Source organism: Chiloscyllium punctatum, chromosome 37, assembly GCF_047496795.1.
Source record: "Chiloscyllium punctatum isolate Juve2018m chromosome 37, sChiPun1.3, whole genome shotgun sequence".
NCBI lineage: Eukaryota > Metazoa > Chordata > Chondrichthyes > Orectolobiformes > Hemiscylliidae > Chiloscyllium > Chiloscyllium punctatum.
Window position 1 is genome coordinate 47,915,674 of NC_092775.1, and position 18,403 is coordinate 47,934,076.

The 18,403-nt window shown below is 40.1% G+C and overlaps 1 protein-coding gene across 7 annotated transcripts in view; it reads left to right on the plus strand.

Annotated features, from left to right (window-relative positions):
- The window catches only part of dnmt3bb.1 (DNA (cytosine-5-)-methyltransferase 3 beta, duplicate b.1), a 284,701-nt gene that overhangs the window by 101,575 nt on the left and 164,723 nt on the right, over window positions 1-18,403 (plus strand). For 6 of the 7 annotated variants that reach the window (XM_072556783.1, XM_072556785.1, XM_072556789.1 and 3 more), the window contains one exon: window positions 558-707. The exons of the other annotated variant lie outside the window; for it this stretch is intronic. In XM_072556783.1, coding sequence (XP_072412884.1) covers window positions 558-707 — 150 coding nt within the window. The remainder of the gene's footprint in view (window positions 1-557; window positions 708-18,403) is intronic. 7 annotated transcript variants of the gene reach the window in all.

Genomic DNA, 18,403 nt, shown 5'->3' on the forward strand with positions numbered 1-18,403 from the left:
TTAACAATGGTAATAAAAGCAGAGAATGCTGGAGAAGCTCAGCAGGTCTAGCTGCAACTGTGGAGAAATAAGCAGAGTTACATTTTGAGTCCACTATGACTCTTCTTTGGGACAGTTCCATCTTAAGGTCATATTGAACTCACAATGAGTCTGTTTCTTTGACCATGGATGTTGCCAGACCTGACGTTCTCCAACACATTCTGTTTTTATTTCAGATATCAAGCATCTGCAGTTCTTTGCTTTTACTTTAACTGTGGAACTCCTTGCTTTCGTGGGTCTTTTCTTCTTCCTGCAATTTGAAACACAAATTTGCTATCATCTGCTGTCTATTCAAAATTACCTTGTCTTTTGAATCTCGATGATATTCTGCACAATACATCTTGGCCCTTCATCTTACTTAATAACAGAAAAATAATCTCTACTACAGTCCTGTTCCATGTTTTTTGTTTTATTTTCCATTTTGGGCACTGAGATACATGGTTGCCCTTATTTAGCGCAAAGAAGCTAACCAGAGCCCACTTGAAACCTGTGTTTTAATAGCTGTATGTTGCCCATAGGCAAAACGACGAGGAGTATCAGGTTGGGAAAGCAGTCTCAGACAAAGGCCAGCACCACGTATAATTTTCCAGGCAGGAATTTCCTTTCGCCACAAAAAAAAGAAAGAAGATAATAATATGAAACCAAAAAAGGACATGAACAGTTCATTGGTATGTACATAAACTGTGTGTAATGTATGTCCATTGAAACAATACTTTTTTGTTAAATAATTTCTATTATTAATTATTGAGTTAATTTGTCCTCAAAATAGATATGATATTGATAATTAGTTATAAGGACAGCAATTACTTTTGGATTATTTCCATGCAGAATGAAACCTGCAACTAAAATTGAACCATTCAAAGAGAAACTGCTTCTTAAAGGTACATTTAGATGATGATGCATATTTGGGACTAGAGATGGTATTGCATAAAATGCAGATTATTTTCAAAATATGTAGTGCCATTTTTATTATGTTTAGTACTTTCTGCTTCAAAGTTAAAACAGTGCCTAATCCATGCTGATACTGGTTTTGTCATTTATCTTGGAGCTCCTGAATTGCTGGAGAACATAGGTTAACAATTAATCATTTGTAAGCCCAGCAATACCTCATTCGGTTCTACGAGGAAGCACCCAGAATAAATTCAGTTTGTTTTCACTTCGGGGTAAAGGAACACCTACCGCTATGACTACATAGAAATTACATTTCATACAAGGGAAGAATTTGTCATTCATAGAAGTTCTGATTCTTGCCTTCCTGCCTGACTTTAAAAAATGAAATTCCCCAGAACCTGTTTCTCAAGACTCAAGTACTTGATTAAAGGACATTACTTAATTGATAAAGTATTGAACAGACCCTTCAGTCCATTGAGTCTGTACTCCAAAACTACACCAAATTTACACAGGTCCCACTTTCCAAAGCTGGGTCTGAAGCCTTGCATGTTATGGCATTTCAAGTCATCCAATAACTTTATGATTACTAAGGTTACCCCAATCAACTGCCCTCTCAGGCAATGCATTCCAGACTCTCAACCACTACCTGGGTGAAAACAATTTTCCTCAGAAGAAGGTTTTCTCTCAAAACCACTTGCTTTCCACATTAAAATTATATTCTCTTCTTCCTGACCCTTCAACAAAGGGGAACAGCTGCTTCCTATCCACTTTGTATGTGTCCCTCACAATTTTATACACTTCAGTCAGGTCCTCAGTCCGCTTTCTCTGCTCCAAAGAAAATGAGAGTGTATTGTTGGAAAAGCACAGCAGGTCAGGCAGCAGCCGAAGAGCAGGAGAATCGACATATTGGGCCTCAGCCCTTCATCAAGAATTCCTGATGAATGGTTCTAGCCCAAAACGTCGATTCTCCTGCTCTTCGGATGCTGCCTCACCTGCTGTGCCTTTCCAGCAACACACTCTTGACTCTGATCTCCAGCACCTGCAGACCTCACTTTCTCCAAAGAAAACAACCTTAGCTCATCCAGTCTCTCAGAATGCAATTGTGAAGTGTGAAGAGGATGTTTGGTAGCACATTGTGCAGTAGATATGCAATGCAAAACAAGTATTTTTTTAATTAGCACATGTACTTCCAGAGTTTTCCAGGTAAATTTGATATGTGTTTGTGAAAACCAGGATCTAAAGTAAACAGTTATCATGGAGTGTAAATTATTTCTAAAATTTCATATCATGCATGATTAAATACAAGCGAATTGTTATAAACCTCTTCCAGGGATACCTTTTATGAAGAGGCATAACAAACAAATCCGTAAAATGCCAAGAGAGGACGTAGTTTGTTTTGCCATCTGTGTACTAGTGAATACTGAATCACCTTCATTGTTGATGCAGGTTTCATTTTCTGTTCGAGTTGCTTCCCTTATCAAATTGACTTGAGCGTTTTCAGATTTTCCAAATAAATTTTCTAAAAAGGTGCTGTTGCTACTCACTGAGGATAGATAGAGAGATACCAAATTAAAATTAATGCTGGGCTTATATTACAATGTCCATTCATGATGTGGTATAATGCTGCAAGTGAATGCAAGTTCGCAGTATTTATCTGACAACACTTCTAAGTTGGATTGCTATGACTATCCTTTAACTGTTAATGTTCACAAAATAATAAATCTTTTAATTATGTTGTGCTTGTATGCAATTTATAATATCTTTTGGTGTTTGCTTGCCAAATAATTGAAATTAAAATCAAGAATACAATTCAGGCTTTTGGATCCAGTTTCTCAAGCAGTAATTACTTTCTTTCAGCTAGAGGTAGCCTCCAATAGAGACAAGGGTTTGTCTTTTGTGAATACAGTGAAAATCCGAAGATAATCAAACCATCTACCTTCTGCCATTAGTTTAACTTGACATTTATGAAATGTCAAAGAAATACCATCAGATCCATTCATGGACATCTGTTGTTTCGATGTTCTATTCTTTGACAGAATCTTCTGCACCCAGATGTGGCAAGCCTGGGAGTGATAAAGGAATCTGATTAGGTGGAGTGGCTACATACCCAAACCTTCCTGCATTTGTCAGAACTATGTTCTGGCGGGCCTGTCACCAATTAGGGCCTTAAGTAGCTAGTGATGGACCACTACAGGACACAAGCCAATTGCTACAGGGTTTAACCCAGTCAGAAGTCACATTACACTAGATTCCAGACAAACATGTTTATTTGAAATCACAAGCTTTCTTGTGATGAAGGCTGCTCCTTCATCAAGTCACGACTTCACCAGATTTCAAGCGGTGATTTCAAATAAAGCTGTTGGACTATAACCTAGAGCTGTATGACTTCTGACTTTGTCCACCTCATCCAACACCGTCACCTCCACATCAGGGTTTAAGACAGGTACAGGCAGGCCTGTCGTGGCAAGCCATACAGAAGTCACAACAACTACAACAATTTGACACCTGTCATTAAAGTTAATCAGTGCCTAATTGAGGGTCTGGAGGTTGTTTCAAAGTTACCCACTGCAATCTATTCCCTGCTATTATTTTTGACAACCCTGCACCTTTTTTCCTAAGATTCCACAACCTGAGAATCATGACTCTCACCTCACTTACCGTTGTCCTGGGCTCCTGGAATTTGGAAGTGCACCTCCACCAGCAGCTAAGGTTACCTCGATGATGTTGCCCTTTGATTAGCTAGCAGCACTTGTGAACAGGACCTTCTGCCCCCTCGGTCTCCAATCCAGACAAAGGCCAACTGGTGACCTCACCATTGTCTATTTGGGCAGGTGATTCAGCGGGCCTTCTCTACAAGGAGCAGCACTGGTCTCTTGCAGGCTTTTCAATTGGCAGGCATGTCTGCATGACAAGAGCATTCGACTTGTTGTGTATCACTCTTTTCAGTTGTCATGCTACTTGTGAAAAAGTAAAAATAAGGTGATAAATTTCAGGATAAAATAAAGAGAAGAATTATGGAAAAGAAACAAATTATAAAGGCTGAGAGGTCATAGAGTCATATAGCACAGAAACAGATCTTTCAGTCCTATCCAAATGTCTTTTAAATGTTGTAACTGTACCTGCACCTATTACTTTCTCTGGCAATTTATTCCACATACGACCCACCCTCCTATGAAAACGTTGCCTTTTGGGTCCCCTTTAAATCCTTTTTCTTTAAAAATATAGTCCCTAGTTTTGAACTCCCTCGCCCTAGGGAAAAGATTTTGCTATTCATGTTATCAGTGCCCCTCATGATTTTATAAACCTTTGTAAGGTCACCCCTCAACCTCCTATGCTGCAGTGAAAAAAATACTGGCCTACCCAGCTTTTCCTTACAACTCACACCCTCCAGTTCTGGCAACATCTTCATAAATCTTTTCTGAATCCCCTTCAATTTAATAATATCCTTCCTATAGCAGGGTGACCAGAACTGTAGACCATATCCCAAAAATGGCCACACCAACATCCTGTACAACCTCTATATGATGTTCCAACTACTATACTCCTCTGTCTCAGGAAGGATGTCCTGGCCCTGGAGCGTGTTCAGAGGAGATTCACAAGAATGGTCCCAGGAATGAAAAGCTTAAAAGATGAGGAACATTCAATGGAGTTTAGAAGGATGAGAGGGAATTGAATTGAAACATTCAGAACATTGAAAGGCATGGACAGAGTAAAGAGGGGAAGATATTTCCATTCACAGGAGAGACTAGGACCTTTTAGAATGGAGATAAGGAGAACCTTCTTTATCCACAGAGTGGTGAATCTATCGAATTCGTTGCCACAGAATGCTGTGGAGGCCAGGTCATTGAGTATATTTAAGACTGAGATAGATAGGTTCTTGAGCATCAAGGGTTATGGGGAGAAAGTGGGAGCATGGGGTTGAGAAACTTATCAGCCATGATTAAATGGTGGAGCAGCCTCGATGGGATGAATGACCTAATTTCTGCTCCTATGTCGTATGATCTGGACAGTGAAGGCAAGTGTGCTGAACACCTTCTTTATCACCTGTCTACCTGTCATGCCACTTTAAAAGTACTATGCACCTGGACCACTAGGTCTCTGTTCAACAGCACTACCCAGGGCCCTATCATTAACTGTATAAATCCTGCCCTTGTTTATTTTGCCAAAATGCAATACCTCTCATTTATCCAAATTAAAGTCCACCTGTTAATCCTCTGCCCATTGGCCCAAGAGATCAAGATCCCTTTGTAAACTTCTTCTTCACTGATGACTATACCACCAGTTTTGGTGTGATCCACAAACTTGCTAACCATGCCTCCTAAATTCTCGTCCATATAAATGACAAACAACAGTGGACCCAGCATCCTGCGGAACACTGCTGGTCACAGGCCTCCAGTCCTCTGTCTTCTGCTGTGAAGTCAGTTTTGTATCTGGAATAGAATAGAATAGCCTTTATTGTCACGTATACTCAATGAATATAGTGAAAGGCTTATACATCGCTAATTACAGTGCTGTCTTCGAAACTAAAGTACCTTGGCACAGCTTCTTTAGTTAGAAGATTTTAGACAGTACAGGAATAAAATGTCCAGCATTACAGAAAAGAGTTCAGTACAGCAGATCACACTGGCACGTAGATTCAATTCCACACCAAGGCCTTGGCATTGACTTTACACTGCCACGTCAGGAGGCCGCTACAGGAGGCCCGAAAGTTGCCAGGATGCCGGGAGGAGGCCACTGCACCAGGCTGGTAGGTCATCACGCAAAAGCCAGGAGGCTGGGAAGTTGTCACACCATGCTCGGAGACCACTTCACCATGCTGAGAGGTCACCACACCGAGACCCCCTATGGGAGGTGGTGGCTGCACCAGGCCAGGAAGATGCCACACCACGCTTAACAGACTTCTGCACCAGGCTGGGTGTCATCGGCAAGAATAGTCATCAGAGACCAGGGAACGTTGCTCCATGCCAGAGATCATCATTGGAGGCTGGGAATCGCAGTGAAGGAAAAAGGAGAAAAAGGCAAAAAAGCACCACGAAGAAGAAAAAGAGAAGAGAAAGAAGAGGAGTGGATGGAGTGGATGAGCTCCAGCTGAAGCTCCTTCTCTGCTGCTGTCTAATTGGCAATCTCTCCCTGCATCCCAATGATCTAACTTTACTCATTAGTGTACCGCGTGAAACCTTGTCAAAGGCAATACAAAAGTCAACATAGATAACGTCTACCACTCTGCCCTCAGCAATTGCTTTGGTTGCCTCCTGAAAAAGCTCAATCAAGTTTATGAGACACCATTTCCCACGCACAAAGCTATGCTATCCCTAATCAGTCCTTGCCTGTCCAAGTACATGTAAATCCTATTTCTCAGATTCCCCAAAAACAACTTAACCCACCACTGATGTCAGACTCACTAGTCTATAGTTCCCAGGCTTCTTGTTACAGCCATTCTTAAATAAAGGCACAACATTAACCAGGCTGGGAGGTTATCACGACAGAGCCATGAGGCTGGGAGGCTGTTGCCACATTTTGCAGTGCTCCAAAAGCTTATGATTTCAAACAAACCTGTTTGACTATAACTTGGTGTCATGTAACTTCTGACTTTGTCCACCTCGGTCCAGCACAGGTACTTCAACATCTTGGAGGAAGAGATCACAGAAATGTGCTCTTTCATTAGATCAAGTAACATTGTTGAAGTGATTCAGTGAATAATGAATGAATCAGGTGATAATCTTGCAAATTGGGTAAACCGGTTTGGTCCTAGATACTTTTGAACTCCTTGAATATTGTTGCAGCTGCACACATTTAGTCCATTCCTAAAAGAGAGGGTACCGTAATCCAGTCAAAAGTATTGCAAAATGTCCTGTGGCCACATGCTCCCACCTCTTCTGTTGCCATTTGTATGGCTCTGAATGATATTCAAAATGATGGGGTTTACACTTAGATGGGGGATAGTTAGGAAACCTACATTTGGAAAAAATCTAGCCACCTGCTTCCTTAATTGACAGGGACTCTGCTTTGAAACTGAAATGAGCACCTGCTGTTGTTTCCTTCTTAGAGAGCAATCTATTGCTTGGATAAATTGTGGCCACCATCATATACTTGGCTGGGTTGAAACTTGGCAATGTAAGTTCCAGTCATTAGAGAATGCTTGATAATTTCAAGATGCATTAACACAGTTCCTTTGACGTTTTTGCTTTATTGACAAAAGCTGATGGCTGTACATGTATTAAATTTTTTTTAATATGGAAGGATGCAGATTTTTCCTCAGCAATTATATGAAGGCTTTTATTAGACGATGAGAGTTTTTTTGTTTAACCAAAGGAATTGAAATATTTTCTGTTGGTGCTGCATGGAGCTGAGGACTGTACATTGTGCATATTGATTGGTTTGTATGGAGGATGCATAAAGGGGGAATGGCTAATCTGGAACATTGAGGTGGCATGATATTTATGTGGGGGACTGAAATAGCATGGTAAGGATGAGGGAGCATTAAAATATGAAGTTTAGAGGTCTCTCAGAAACACTGTTTGGAGCGGGATACAGCATTGAAGAACTAAGATCTATTCTTCCAACTGACCCACATTCCTCACCGGAATATGAGTTGTACTGCAAATCTGGCACAAATGTGAAATGGTAAAAATAGAGTGTGTGATCATTCATGGATTGTGTCAAGGGTGTGGTGTTGGAAAAGCACAGCAGGTCAGGCAGCATCCGAGGAGCAGGAGAGGAGAGTCGACGTTTCAGGAAAAGCCCTTCATCAGGAATAATTCCTGATGAAGAGCTTTTCCCCCAGAACGTCTCTCCTGCACCTCAGATACTGTCTGACTTGCTGTGCTTTTCCAGCACCACACCCTTGAATCTAATCTTCAGCATCTGCATTCCTCACTTTTGCCATTCATGGATTGTGTGTCCAGCTTGAGTCTGGGAAGTTGTTATGGATTAGGCCAGGCCACTCAAAACATTCTTAAGCAGACAGTCTAGACACAATTTGTTTCGGTAAGTGTACAGTGCAAATTATCCGGAGTAAGTTAGCTAGGTTGACTACTAGATTTTAAAACAGACAAAAATTTATTCACAAAATTACACAATGAAACACGAAGAACAGAATAAAGAGCCCCTACAGAACTCAGTCTATCCAAACTAGACTTAATTATGCTTTTCCGAATGTACACAACAGTCCCAATAAGCAAACCCCCTTAAAAACAAGTACAAATGGAACACATGCTTACAGGTTGACGAGAGAGAGAGCGAGAAAGAGAGAGAGTTTGTTTCCACACAGCTCACTGTTGAACTCCCAACCAGTTCTGGACTGAATTAAACTGCTGAGCTCAGCTAAAGAGCTGGCCACTTCCCTTTCATTATACAGGTCACTTCTAAAACATGACCGATTTGGCCTGAAGTCTCATGTGTTTACATATAAACAAAAAGGCCTCTCAATACTCTTTAATCTCTGTACCAAACCAGACTGATCAGAGCCCGGCCTGGTTTATTGCCCTTCTGAAAAAATCAAGGACAGAGTATCCTTGAGCCAAGGAACAGCTTTTTGCAAAAAAAGGGTCTAGCTTTGTGACAAAGTACAGCTCCTCAACTCAACCTTGATCAGAGCCAGAGGGAAGTTAGGTAGCTCTTTCTTTGGGTCTAGATTAAACAGTATACTGTCATGATTAATGCGACATATCTATTGAGGATGATCAACCATGAATATAATGAATGGTGGTGCTGGCTCAAAGGGCAGAATGGCCTACTCCCCCTCCTGCACCTATTGTCTATTGTCTATATCTATGCAACTGGGCCCAGCAGGGGCAGGAGGAATGGATCATGGAACATGTCTAAAACATTGTGAATACACTTGGACAAAAATGATTTCATGATGCACAGATGGCAGAAATCATTTTCATTTGAGTTTTCATCACTCTAAGCAACTCCAGCAGCATTATGTATCCATGAAATAATAAGGAAATTCACCCTGCTGGCTTTGTTGTTTAATTATTTGTGGTGTTAACCCTGAATTGCATTTCATTCTGGTAGCATAGCATTAAATTTCATGTTCTATATTTTGAATGGAAAAGATAGAGATTTAATTTTGACTGAAAGTTGTTTTACTTTTGCATTGATGATGCATTTCCTGCTTTGTGGTATACTACTGTGGTTATTGTGACCTATTCTCACTAAAATTAGATCTCACCACTGAGTTTCAGTAAGAATGGTGATGGGTGACAGATTTAATCAGCATCTTCATATACTCTCTGATGTGAATATGTTTACATAAAATAGTAACTCTTCCATTATTTGTACTAAAATTTGGCAATCAGATAGATATGCTTGTAAAATCTAACTATCAGAATAAATGGGAAATGATTTGCTTCTTACTATATACTTATGATTCAAGGAATCAGCATCCCTAGTGCTTGTATGGATTGTGAATTGGAGAATCAGGGTTACAGTTTTAAGTTCCATTCTTCATTGTTAGAGATCCACTGTTGATTATCCAAAACCAAGGAAGTCAACCTTTTGCATTGCATGCCAGATACAATACATTTGAGAATAATTAAATGAAGGAAAAATGCATGTTGGTTTTTAAAGATGGCTATTTATACTCATATTTTCATTTCAATTCTGCTCTGAATGCAAATGATTTGATTTATAGCAACAACTTGCATCTGGCACATTCACCATTTAAAAACATCCAAAGATGCAGGTAAACAGCATGGTGAAGAAGGCGTTTGGCGTGCTTGGTCAGAACATTGAATACAGGACACGGAATGTCATATTGCAGCTATACAGGACAATGGTGAGGCCACTTTTAGGATACTGCATATAATTCTGGTCATCCTTCTATAGGAAGGATGTTGTTAAATTTGAGAGGGTTCAGAAATGATTTACAAGGATGTTCCTAGGACTAGAGGGTTTGAGTTACAGGAAGAAGCTGAGTAGGCTGGGTTTTTATTTCTTTGGAGTGTTGAAGGTTGATGGATAACTTTAGAGGGTTGTGCAAACATGAGGGGCATGGATAGGGTGAATTGCCAAAATCTTTTTCCGAGGATGGGGAATCCAAAACTAGAGGAGAAACGTTTAAGGTGAGAGTGGAAAGATTTAAAAAGGACCTGAGAGGTAGTCAGAGGGTGGTGTGTATTTGGAATGAGCTGCCCCAGAAGTAGTGGAGGCGAGTACAACTGCAACATTTAAAAGACATCTGGATAGATAAATTAATAGGAAGCATTTAGAGGGATATGGGCCAAATGCTGGAAAATGGGACTAGGTCAGATGAGGATGTCTGATCAGCATGGACAGGTTGGACCAAAGGGTCTGTTTCCATACTATATAACTTTATGTTTTAATAGAAATACAGTCAGATTTTTTTTAAAATTACACTCAGCCAAAGAAGGAGTTACTACTTTGGATGTGACTAAAGGTTTTCTCAAAGAGATTGTTTTGAAGAAGGATCTTAAAAGCAGACAGAAAAATGAACCACTTATAATTACAGTATCACAGTGTTGTTATTGGCCTCAGAGACCCGTACAGGTTTGCAGCACAGAAGAACAACATTTGGTCCATTGTGTCCATGGCAGTCAAGAAAGATCTGATTACACTTTGTTTTCATTTTCCAATTTTTGTCCAATAACCCTGGAGGCTGTGACAATGCATGTGATTGTCTAAACACTGCTTACATATTGCAAGAGTTTCTGATTCAAATCCCTCCCCACGCACATACTTTTCAGGTATTGAATTCCACACTCCCATTACCCTTTGAATGAAGCACATTCTTCTTTTAACCTTCTACCATTTACCTTAAATTTGTTAACCTTCTACCATTTACCTTAAATTTGTTCCCCTTGATATTGACTCCTCTACTGTGGAAATAGTGCTTTTCTGTGTATCCTCTCTTTGCTCCTCATAATCTTATACAGCTATATTAATCTCCTCTCAAGCTTTGCTGCTTTGTAGAAAACAAATCCAGCCTTTCTAATCTTTCTTCATATCTCACTCAGACCCTCCAGCCCTGACAGCATCCTGGTAAGTCTCCTCCTCACATTTTCTAGTGCGATCACGTCCTTGTAATTTAATGACCAGAATAGCGTGCAGCAATTTGCACATGGCCTTATCAGCGATTTATATAATTCTGGCACAACCTATTTACTCTTTTATCTTGTGCCTTGGCTAATAAAGGTGAGTATCCCTTTTGCCATTCTAAAAACCTTATCAAACTACTCTGCTAACTTCAAGGATCTGTGGATATGCACACCTAGGTCCCTCTGATCTTCAGTACTTTCCAGAGTCCTTCCATTGACTTGTTCACCCTCTCCAAGTGCATTATCTCATACTTTTCTGAGTTGAATTCTGTTTGCCACTGCAATGCCAATCTAATTAATCTGTTGATATACTTTTGCAGTGTATGGCTGTCCTCCTCACTGTTTATCACCCTTTCAATTTTTGTGTAATCTGTGAACTTCTTAATCATACTCCTTACATTTAAGTCCAAATCATTATTGTGCACCACAAACACCAAGACCCCAGCACTCAGCCCTGTAGTGCTCCAATGGTAACAGACTTCAAGTCACAGAACAATTCTTCACCAGCACCCTCTACTTCCTCCTTTTCAGCCAATTTTGGATCCCATGTGCTCTGACTTTCCTGACTAGTCTGCCATGAGGGACTTTATCAAAAGCCTTGTTAAAGTCCATGTAAACTACATCAAATACATTACTCTCATCAACACAAAAACAGAAATTGTTGCATAAACTCAGAACAGTTCTGAAGAAGGGTTGATGACCTGAAATATCAACTTTATTTTCTCTCTACAGATACTGTCAGATCTGCTGAGTTTTTCCAGCAATTTCTGTTTTTGTTTCTGATTTCCAGCATTTGCAGTTTTTTTTTGTTTATTCAGAGAAGAATTGCTCCTTACTTACTTCAAGGCAGTGGAGAGAGGGTCAAGTTACCTTCAAGACTCATTAAATCAGAAAGTAGGTCAGTTCAGTATTTTCCCATCGACAAAATTCACCTGAGATGTCAGCTTTGCCTGAAGAGGTAACAAAGATTTAGGGGCAGTAGAGCAAACCAATGGAATCAGTATGGTTGCCTGTTTAATATCCTGCCTGACTTTGTATTGGCACCTTTTTTTTACTTAAGTAAATTTCTTTCTATACAGACTTCTTAAAACAAAATGGAGCTCCTTTGGGTTAGCCTCATTTGTCTTTACATCCTGCCTCTAACAACTAAATCTGAACCAATATTTGCTTTACATATCCAGCAGATTTAGAAGACCGGATTAGAGCAAAGGAAACAAAGGAGAATCTTCATTAGTGTATTTCACCCTTTCCTTGCAGGCACCGGCTGCGAAACTTCGATCTGCGTAGTCTAGTGCATTAGTTTGAGGGATCTTCAGTGGGTGATTTACCAATACAAGTTTGGAGCAAATACATAAGCAAATGTAAAGGGTTGATGCAGCCTGACAGCAGTTTGTTAGTGGCGAAGCACGCATCCAGACCCTGATGCATAGGATTAAAACACTGACATATTTGGCAGATCACAAAGTCTGCACAATGTAAAATGCTGTGGATGAGTCCATCTCTAACTTGGGAATGGTATGCCAGAGGAGCACTGGGATAATGCAATCTGCTATGGGACCTGGGGTATATGCAGCAGGGCAGTTGGTGTTTGAACCATCTGAATTGTTAATGAAACCTTTAATTGGCAGTCGTCAGCCTGGTTTCAGCATCTCATCTGAATTTAAAACATCAAGAGTGTGGTGGGAGTGTGTTAACTTATTTCTGGTGTCTGTTCTTGTGCACACCAGTGCAGTCCTAAGGTGGTGTTCTGTCACTGTTTCTTGGAACTGGTGTTACAGGAGAGTGAGATGCTGCTCTCTTTCAAACTGCCAGCATACTTGTACCTCCACCAGCCTTTGAACCCATACCTGTATTGGAGCCAGCTAAGCCAGTTGTTTCCAAAACGCTGCAGTTTAATCTCCATGGTCACATACTATGTCCATCTCGAGTGCCTTCAGTGGAGGTTCCGCAGTCTTACACTCTCCATGCAGTTGCCAATGTGGAAATGCCAGAAAATGCAAACGGCAGAGGAGATGAAAACTAAAGGTTTGTGCATGGTTGATATTATTAAACTGTTAAGAATTGAGATATGAAACATTTTCAGTTAGTTTGCTGTCTTGTAACAATTTATTGTACTGTATTGGTGTTGAAGGTGAAGCCTTTTGTGAACTAGGTTAAAGGAATGTCTCTTAATGCCTTAGTGGGTGGGATGATTTAGATTAGATTAGATTACTTACAGTGTGGAAACTTCGGCCCAACAAGTCCACACCGCCCCGCCGAAGCGTAACCCACCCATACCCCTACATCTACATTTACCCCTTACCTAACACTATGGGCAATTCAGCATGGCCAATTCACCTGACCTGCACATTTTTGGACTGTGGGAGGAAACCGGAGCACCCGGAGGAAACCCACGCAGACACGGGGAGAACGTGCAAACTCCACACAGTCAGTCGCCTGAGGCGGGAATTGAACCCGGGTCTCAGGCGCTGTGAGGCAGCAGTGCTAACCACTGTGCCACCGTGCCGCTCAACTGTTTGTTTATAATGTGCTGACACAAAGCTCTGACAACTGGTAGCATTGCTGCCTGTCGTTTCTCTTGCCTTTTGCTTTGTAGGGAAACCCAGACCTGTCCAGCCAGCTTAACTTCTGTTTTTTAATATGAGTGGCTTGCTCTGTTTTGATTGTAGTACTTCCGAATGGTTGTTGTGAGCTAGCAATCACAGTTTAGTCTGGTTCGCAAACAGCCAGACTGACATCCAGTGATCTGGGTGGAAAACAGGAGAACTGAGGACTGATGCAGAGCAAAGGCATCATGATTAATGACAGGGAAGGATCTGTAGGGACCCCATGGAGAGACCTGTATGATATGCTTCCTTTGGATATACACAAGCTGTAAGTGGTTGCACTTCTTGTTCTTGAATCTTTCAGTGTCTGCGTGCAGAGCATGCAGTCAAAGTGTGAGTACAGTCAATGATTCTTGGGACCTGTGGCAAATTAGAAGCTTGGATGATGTCGTAAGTACTCTTTGGTTATACTTCTGATAAGACTTCATCTGTGCCCTTCTTTCTACAATGGTGCACTGCAGTTTGTTCCATTAGATAAATCTAATGGCAAGGTAAAAACAATGACTGCAGATGCTGGAAACCAGATTCTGGATTAGTGGTGCTGGAAGAGCACAGCAGTTCAGGCAGCATCCAAATCTAATGGCAGTCTGCTTGCTAACTGTTGCTGCCAAGAATCACTGGTTGTGGTTAACATCAGTGGGCCAAATCTTAAAGGGGGCTGATTGATGTGGGCAATGGCACGATTTGTGACCAGCGCATACAGGATATCCAGTGAAGCTCATCTCAACACCAGGAACAGCTTACATATCTTTTATGCATTTGTCAAATGGTCATGCAAGTTTTGTGTTAGGCAGCAGTGAGCTTTCAATAAAGGGAGATTCACCTTGTTAAATGCCTTATTAAGTCCACAACTTATCTCATTAATATTCAGCTTTTTGTCTTACCAAATGTGTCAAACAAGATAGAGGTCAAGGATTCTCAACGTGGAATTATCTCACCATATGCTCCAAAGGATGTCCATTTTGGACACTGATGCCAACATCTCAGTGCATGCTCCCTGCCTTGCATTGCCTTGTCTTTTTGCCCCTTTTCACCCTCAGCCAGAGATAACAAAACAGTTTTGACGTATTGCCTTGATGCCAGACACAAAGCCATGAGATGTGGGTGTTGCTGGCTAGGTCAACATGTACTGCCCATCCCTAATTACCCAGAGGGTAGTTAAGAGTCAAGTACATCGCAAATTGTACGCCAATGAGCCCTACGTTAGTGGTGGGGCAATAATTGGAGAAGAAAGAACTTATTAGAAATAGTCAACATAGCTTTGTACACGGGAGGTCTTAATCACAACTTTGAATGTTTTTGAGGAAGTGTCGAAGGTGATTGATGAGGTTAGAGCAGTGGGTGTTACCTATGCAAACTTTACTAAAACATTTGTCCAGGTCTCTCATGGTGGGCTGGTCCCAAAGATTGTCACATGGGATCCACAGTGAGTTCGTAAATTGGATGCAAAATTGTCTCGGTCATTGTCGAGCAATATTTTTCTGTCTGGAGATTTGTGATTTGTGGTGTTCCACAAGGATCAGTGCTGGGATCTATGTCATTTATATTTTTTATATATATATATTGTGTGTGTGTGTGTGTGTGTGCAGGTGACAGACATATTGGTAGATTTACAGATAATGAGGAAGGTTGTCAAAGGATAGAACAGGATATAAGTCAGTTGGAAAGCTGTGCAGAGAAATGGTAGATGAAGCTTAACCAATGCAATTTGATTTATTATTGTCACATATACCAGTGAAAAGTATTGTTTGTGTGCCAACCAGCCATAAATACATCAGGGTAATAGAACTTAATGCAGAATATAGTATTACAGTTACAAAGAAGGTGTAGAGAATGATCACCTCTAATATATGAGAGGTCCATTCATAAGTCTGATTACAGCAGGGAACAAGCTGTTCTTAAATCCGTTGGTACATGTTTTCAAACGTTTGTGTGTCTGCCCGATGGAAGACGGTGGAAGAAAGTTTAACTGAGGTGAGATGGATCTTTGATTATGTTGGCTGCTTTCCTGAGGCTGTGGGAAATATCAACAGAGCCAATGGAAGCAAAGCTAATTTTTCTGATGGACTGGGCTGCGTTGACAACACTTTATAATTTCATACAGCCTTGGGCAGAGCAGTTGCCGTACCAAGCTTTTATGCATCTGGATAGGATGCTTTCTCTGGTACACCTATAACAATTGGCAAGAGTCATTGTGGACATGCTGAATTTCCTTAACCTTCTGAGGAAGTAGAGGTGTTGGTGTGCCTTCTTGACTGTAGCATCAACATGGATGGAGCAGGCTAGATCGTTGGTGGCATTTACTCCTAGGAACTTGAAACCCATGACCATCTCCACCTCAGTACCGTTGATGGAGACACGGGTGTGCAGCTTCTTTGTTTTGCTAACATTGAGGGAGAGTTTGTTGCCTTTACACCATGCCATTAAGCTACCTATTTGTTTCCTGTACTCTTGTCTCATTTCAGATCCAATCTGCTATGGTAGTGTCATCAGCAAATTCGTAAATAGAGTTTGGCCACACAGTTGTGAGTGTTTAGGGAGGAGCGTAAGGGGCTGAGTATGCAGCCTTTTGGTGTTGAGGATTATTGTAGAGGTCATGGTGCTGCCTATTCTTACTGATTGCGAGTCTGCAGGTCAGGAGTTGAGGATTCAGTTGCAGGGTTGAAAGCAGAATCCTAGGTCTCGGAGTTAGGAGGTGAGTTTTGTTGGAATTATGGTGTTTGATGGCAGAGCTAAAGTCAAAAAATTGGAGTCTGACCTAGGTGTCCTTGTTATCCAGATGTTCCAGGGATAAGTGTAGGGCCAGGAAGATGGATCTGCCGTGGACGTATTGTAATGGTAGGCGAGTTGTAGCAGATCAAGTTCTTTAGTTGAAACATTTCAGAAACTTAATTTGGACTAATTAATAGCAGACAGTGTTCTAGATTATATCTTCTAATTTCTTTTAAGATCAAAGCAACATAAACACTCTCTTCTGCAGACAGCAGAAATTTGTGCTCAGTTGCAATATCATCGAAATCCCATAGAAGCCAAACAAGGAGGGACATGTACTTTCTCTGAAAGCTTAAGTGGTTTAATACTTCACCAAGTACATCCAAGAACTTTAAAAGCTGCTGACAAACCCTTATTTCGCTCATTCTAAAATTGAAAAATTCCGTGCATTTTAGAATATTATTAAAAAATAAGTGGAATACATTTAGTTTTTATTTCCAAGTAGCTCACTGGGTGAATAAAGTATTCGTTTTGATCCTCAATTAAATTACAAGTAGTAGTTCAAAATATTATCTTGGCGTGTTAACTTGTTGGTATATTGAATAATATTATGTTGTAGAAAACAAATGAAATTGATAGATATTGATCATGTTTGCAAGAAGTTACATGACTTTGTTATGATTTAAATTGGTTAATTCAGAGTCACTCTGCTAAAATGAGGCATGCTCATTTTTTGACATAACAGTTTGAAATAATAACTTTGCCCCTCCCACCACTGACTTAAGGATTAGCTGAACATTTAATTTCTCACAACTCTTCTTTGTCCCTAACAGACATTTTCACTCACTTGACATAAAGCAGCTTAATGAGTAGGCAGACATACAGAACAGTACTTACTTATGGTCAGGTTTACTTCAAAGTGTACAGCTTGTCCCTGACAGGAATGTGGCAATCAGTTTGATTTAAGGTTATCTTGTCAACCACTCCTGCAGCACTATATTTTGAATGATTCCTAGTAACCAGAGATTTGCTCTTTTATCTCCAGTTTCTTAGTGTTTGCTTGTAGTTTGAAACATGAAATTGGATAATGAACCATTGTCTCCCTAAACCTGATATAATATTATTCAGTACACCAACAAGCTAACATGCCAAGATAATATTTTTAACTAATACTTGCATTTAATTTATGGATGCAAATGAGAGCCTTTGTTTTTTACCTAGTGAGCTAACAGGAAATGAAAACTAAGTGTGTTCCACTTACTATTTTTTAAACCAAAATAGTTGATGGATATCTGTATTGTCGTTGGTAATATTTTAAAATGTTTGAATTAATTTCTCCATTTTAGAATGAGTGAGGTAAGGGTTTGTCAGCAGATATTACAATTCTTGACAATATTTAGTGAAGCATTCAACAATTTAAGCTTTCTGAGAATGTACATGTCCCTCCTTGTTTGGCTTCTGTGATGATATTGCAATTGAGCACATTTTTTGCTGTCAACATATCAGAATATTGCTTTGGTCTGAAAAGGAATTAGAAGATATAATCTAGAACATTGTCTGCTATTAATTAGTCCAAAATCAATTTCTGCAAGGTTTTCAAACTAAAGAACTTGAATACATCAGAACCCTAAACCTGTGGTCTCCAAGATTATTCCTTTTCATAGTTGCTTCAATGTTAGTGATAGAAATTCTTCTCTACAAAACAAAAATTTTCTTGAGATGAAATTTGGAATGGAGAAGCAAAACTGTACAGCAATACATAATACCTCCAAGCATGGTCAAGTAAAATGTTAATAGTTGATAATTGGGTTTAATCATTTCTGTGTATGCACTAGAACACTTATAAGCAATCTTTCAGCTTATTATAAATATCTTTTTTAAACCTACTGTAATATTTATGGCATATTTTACTTTACTTTCATTTCCAGAAAGTTACTGTATAAATCTGGATTAACTATGTAGAAGTTGTTCTTGCAAACGTAGCGGATACCTAATTCTTCGAAGTTAACTTTTTCTATCAGTTTAAGATTGTTGGGCTTTGTAACTCACTGCAGATAATTAAAGGGTTTGGCAGTCATATCTAAATATAACATA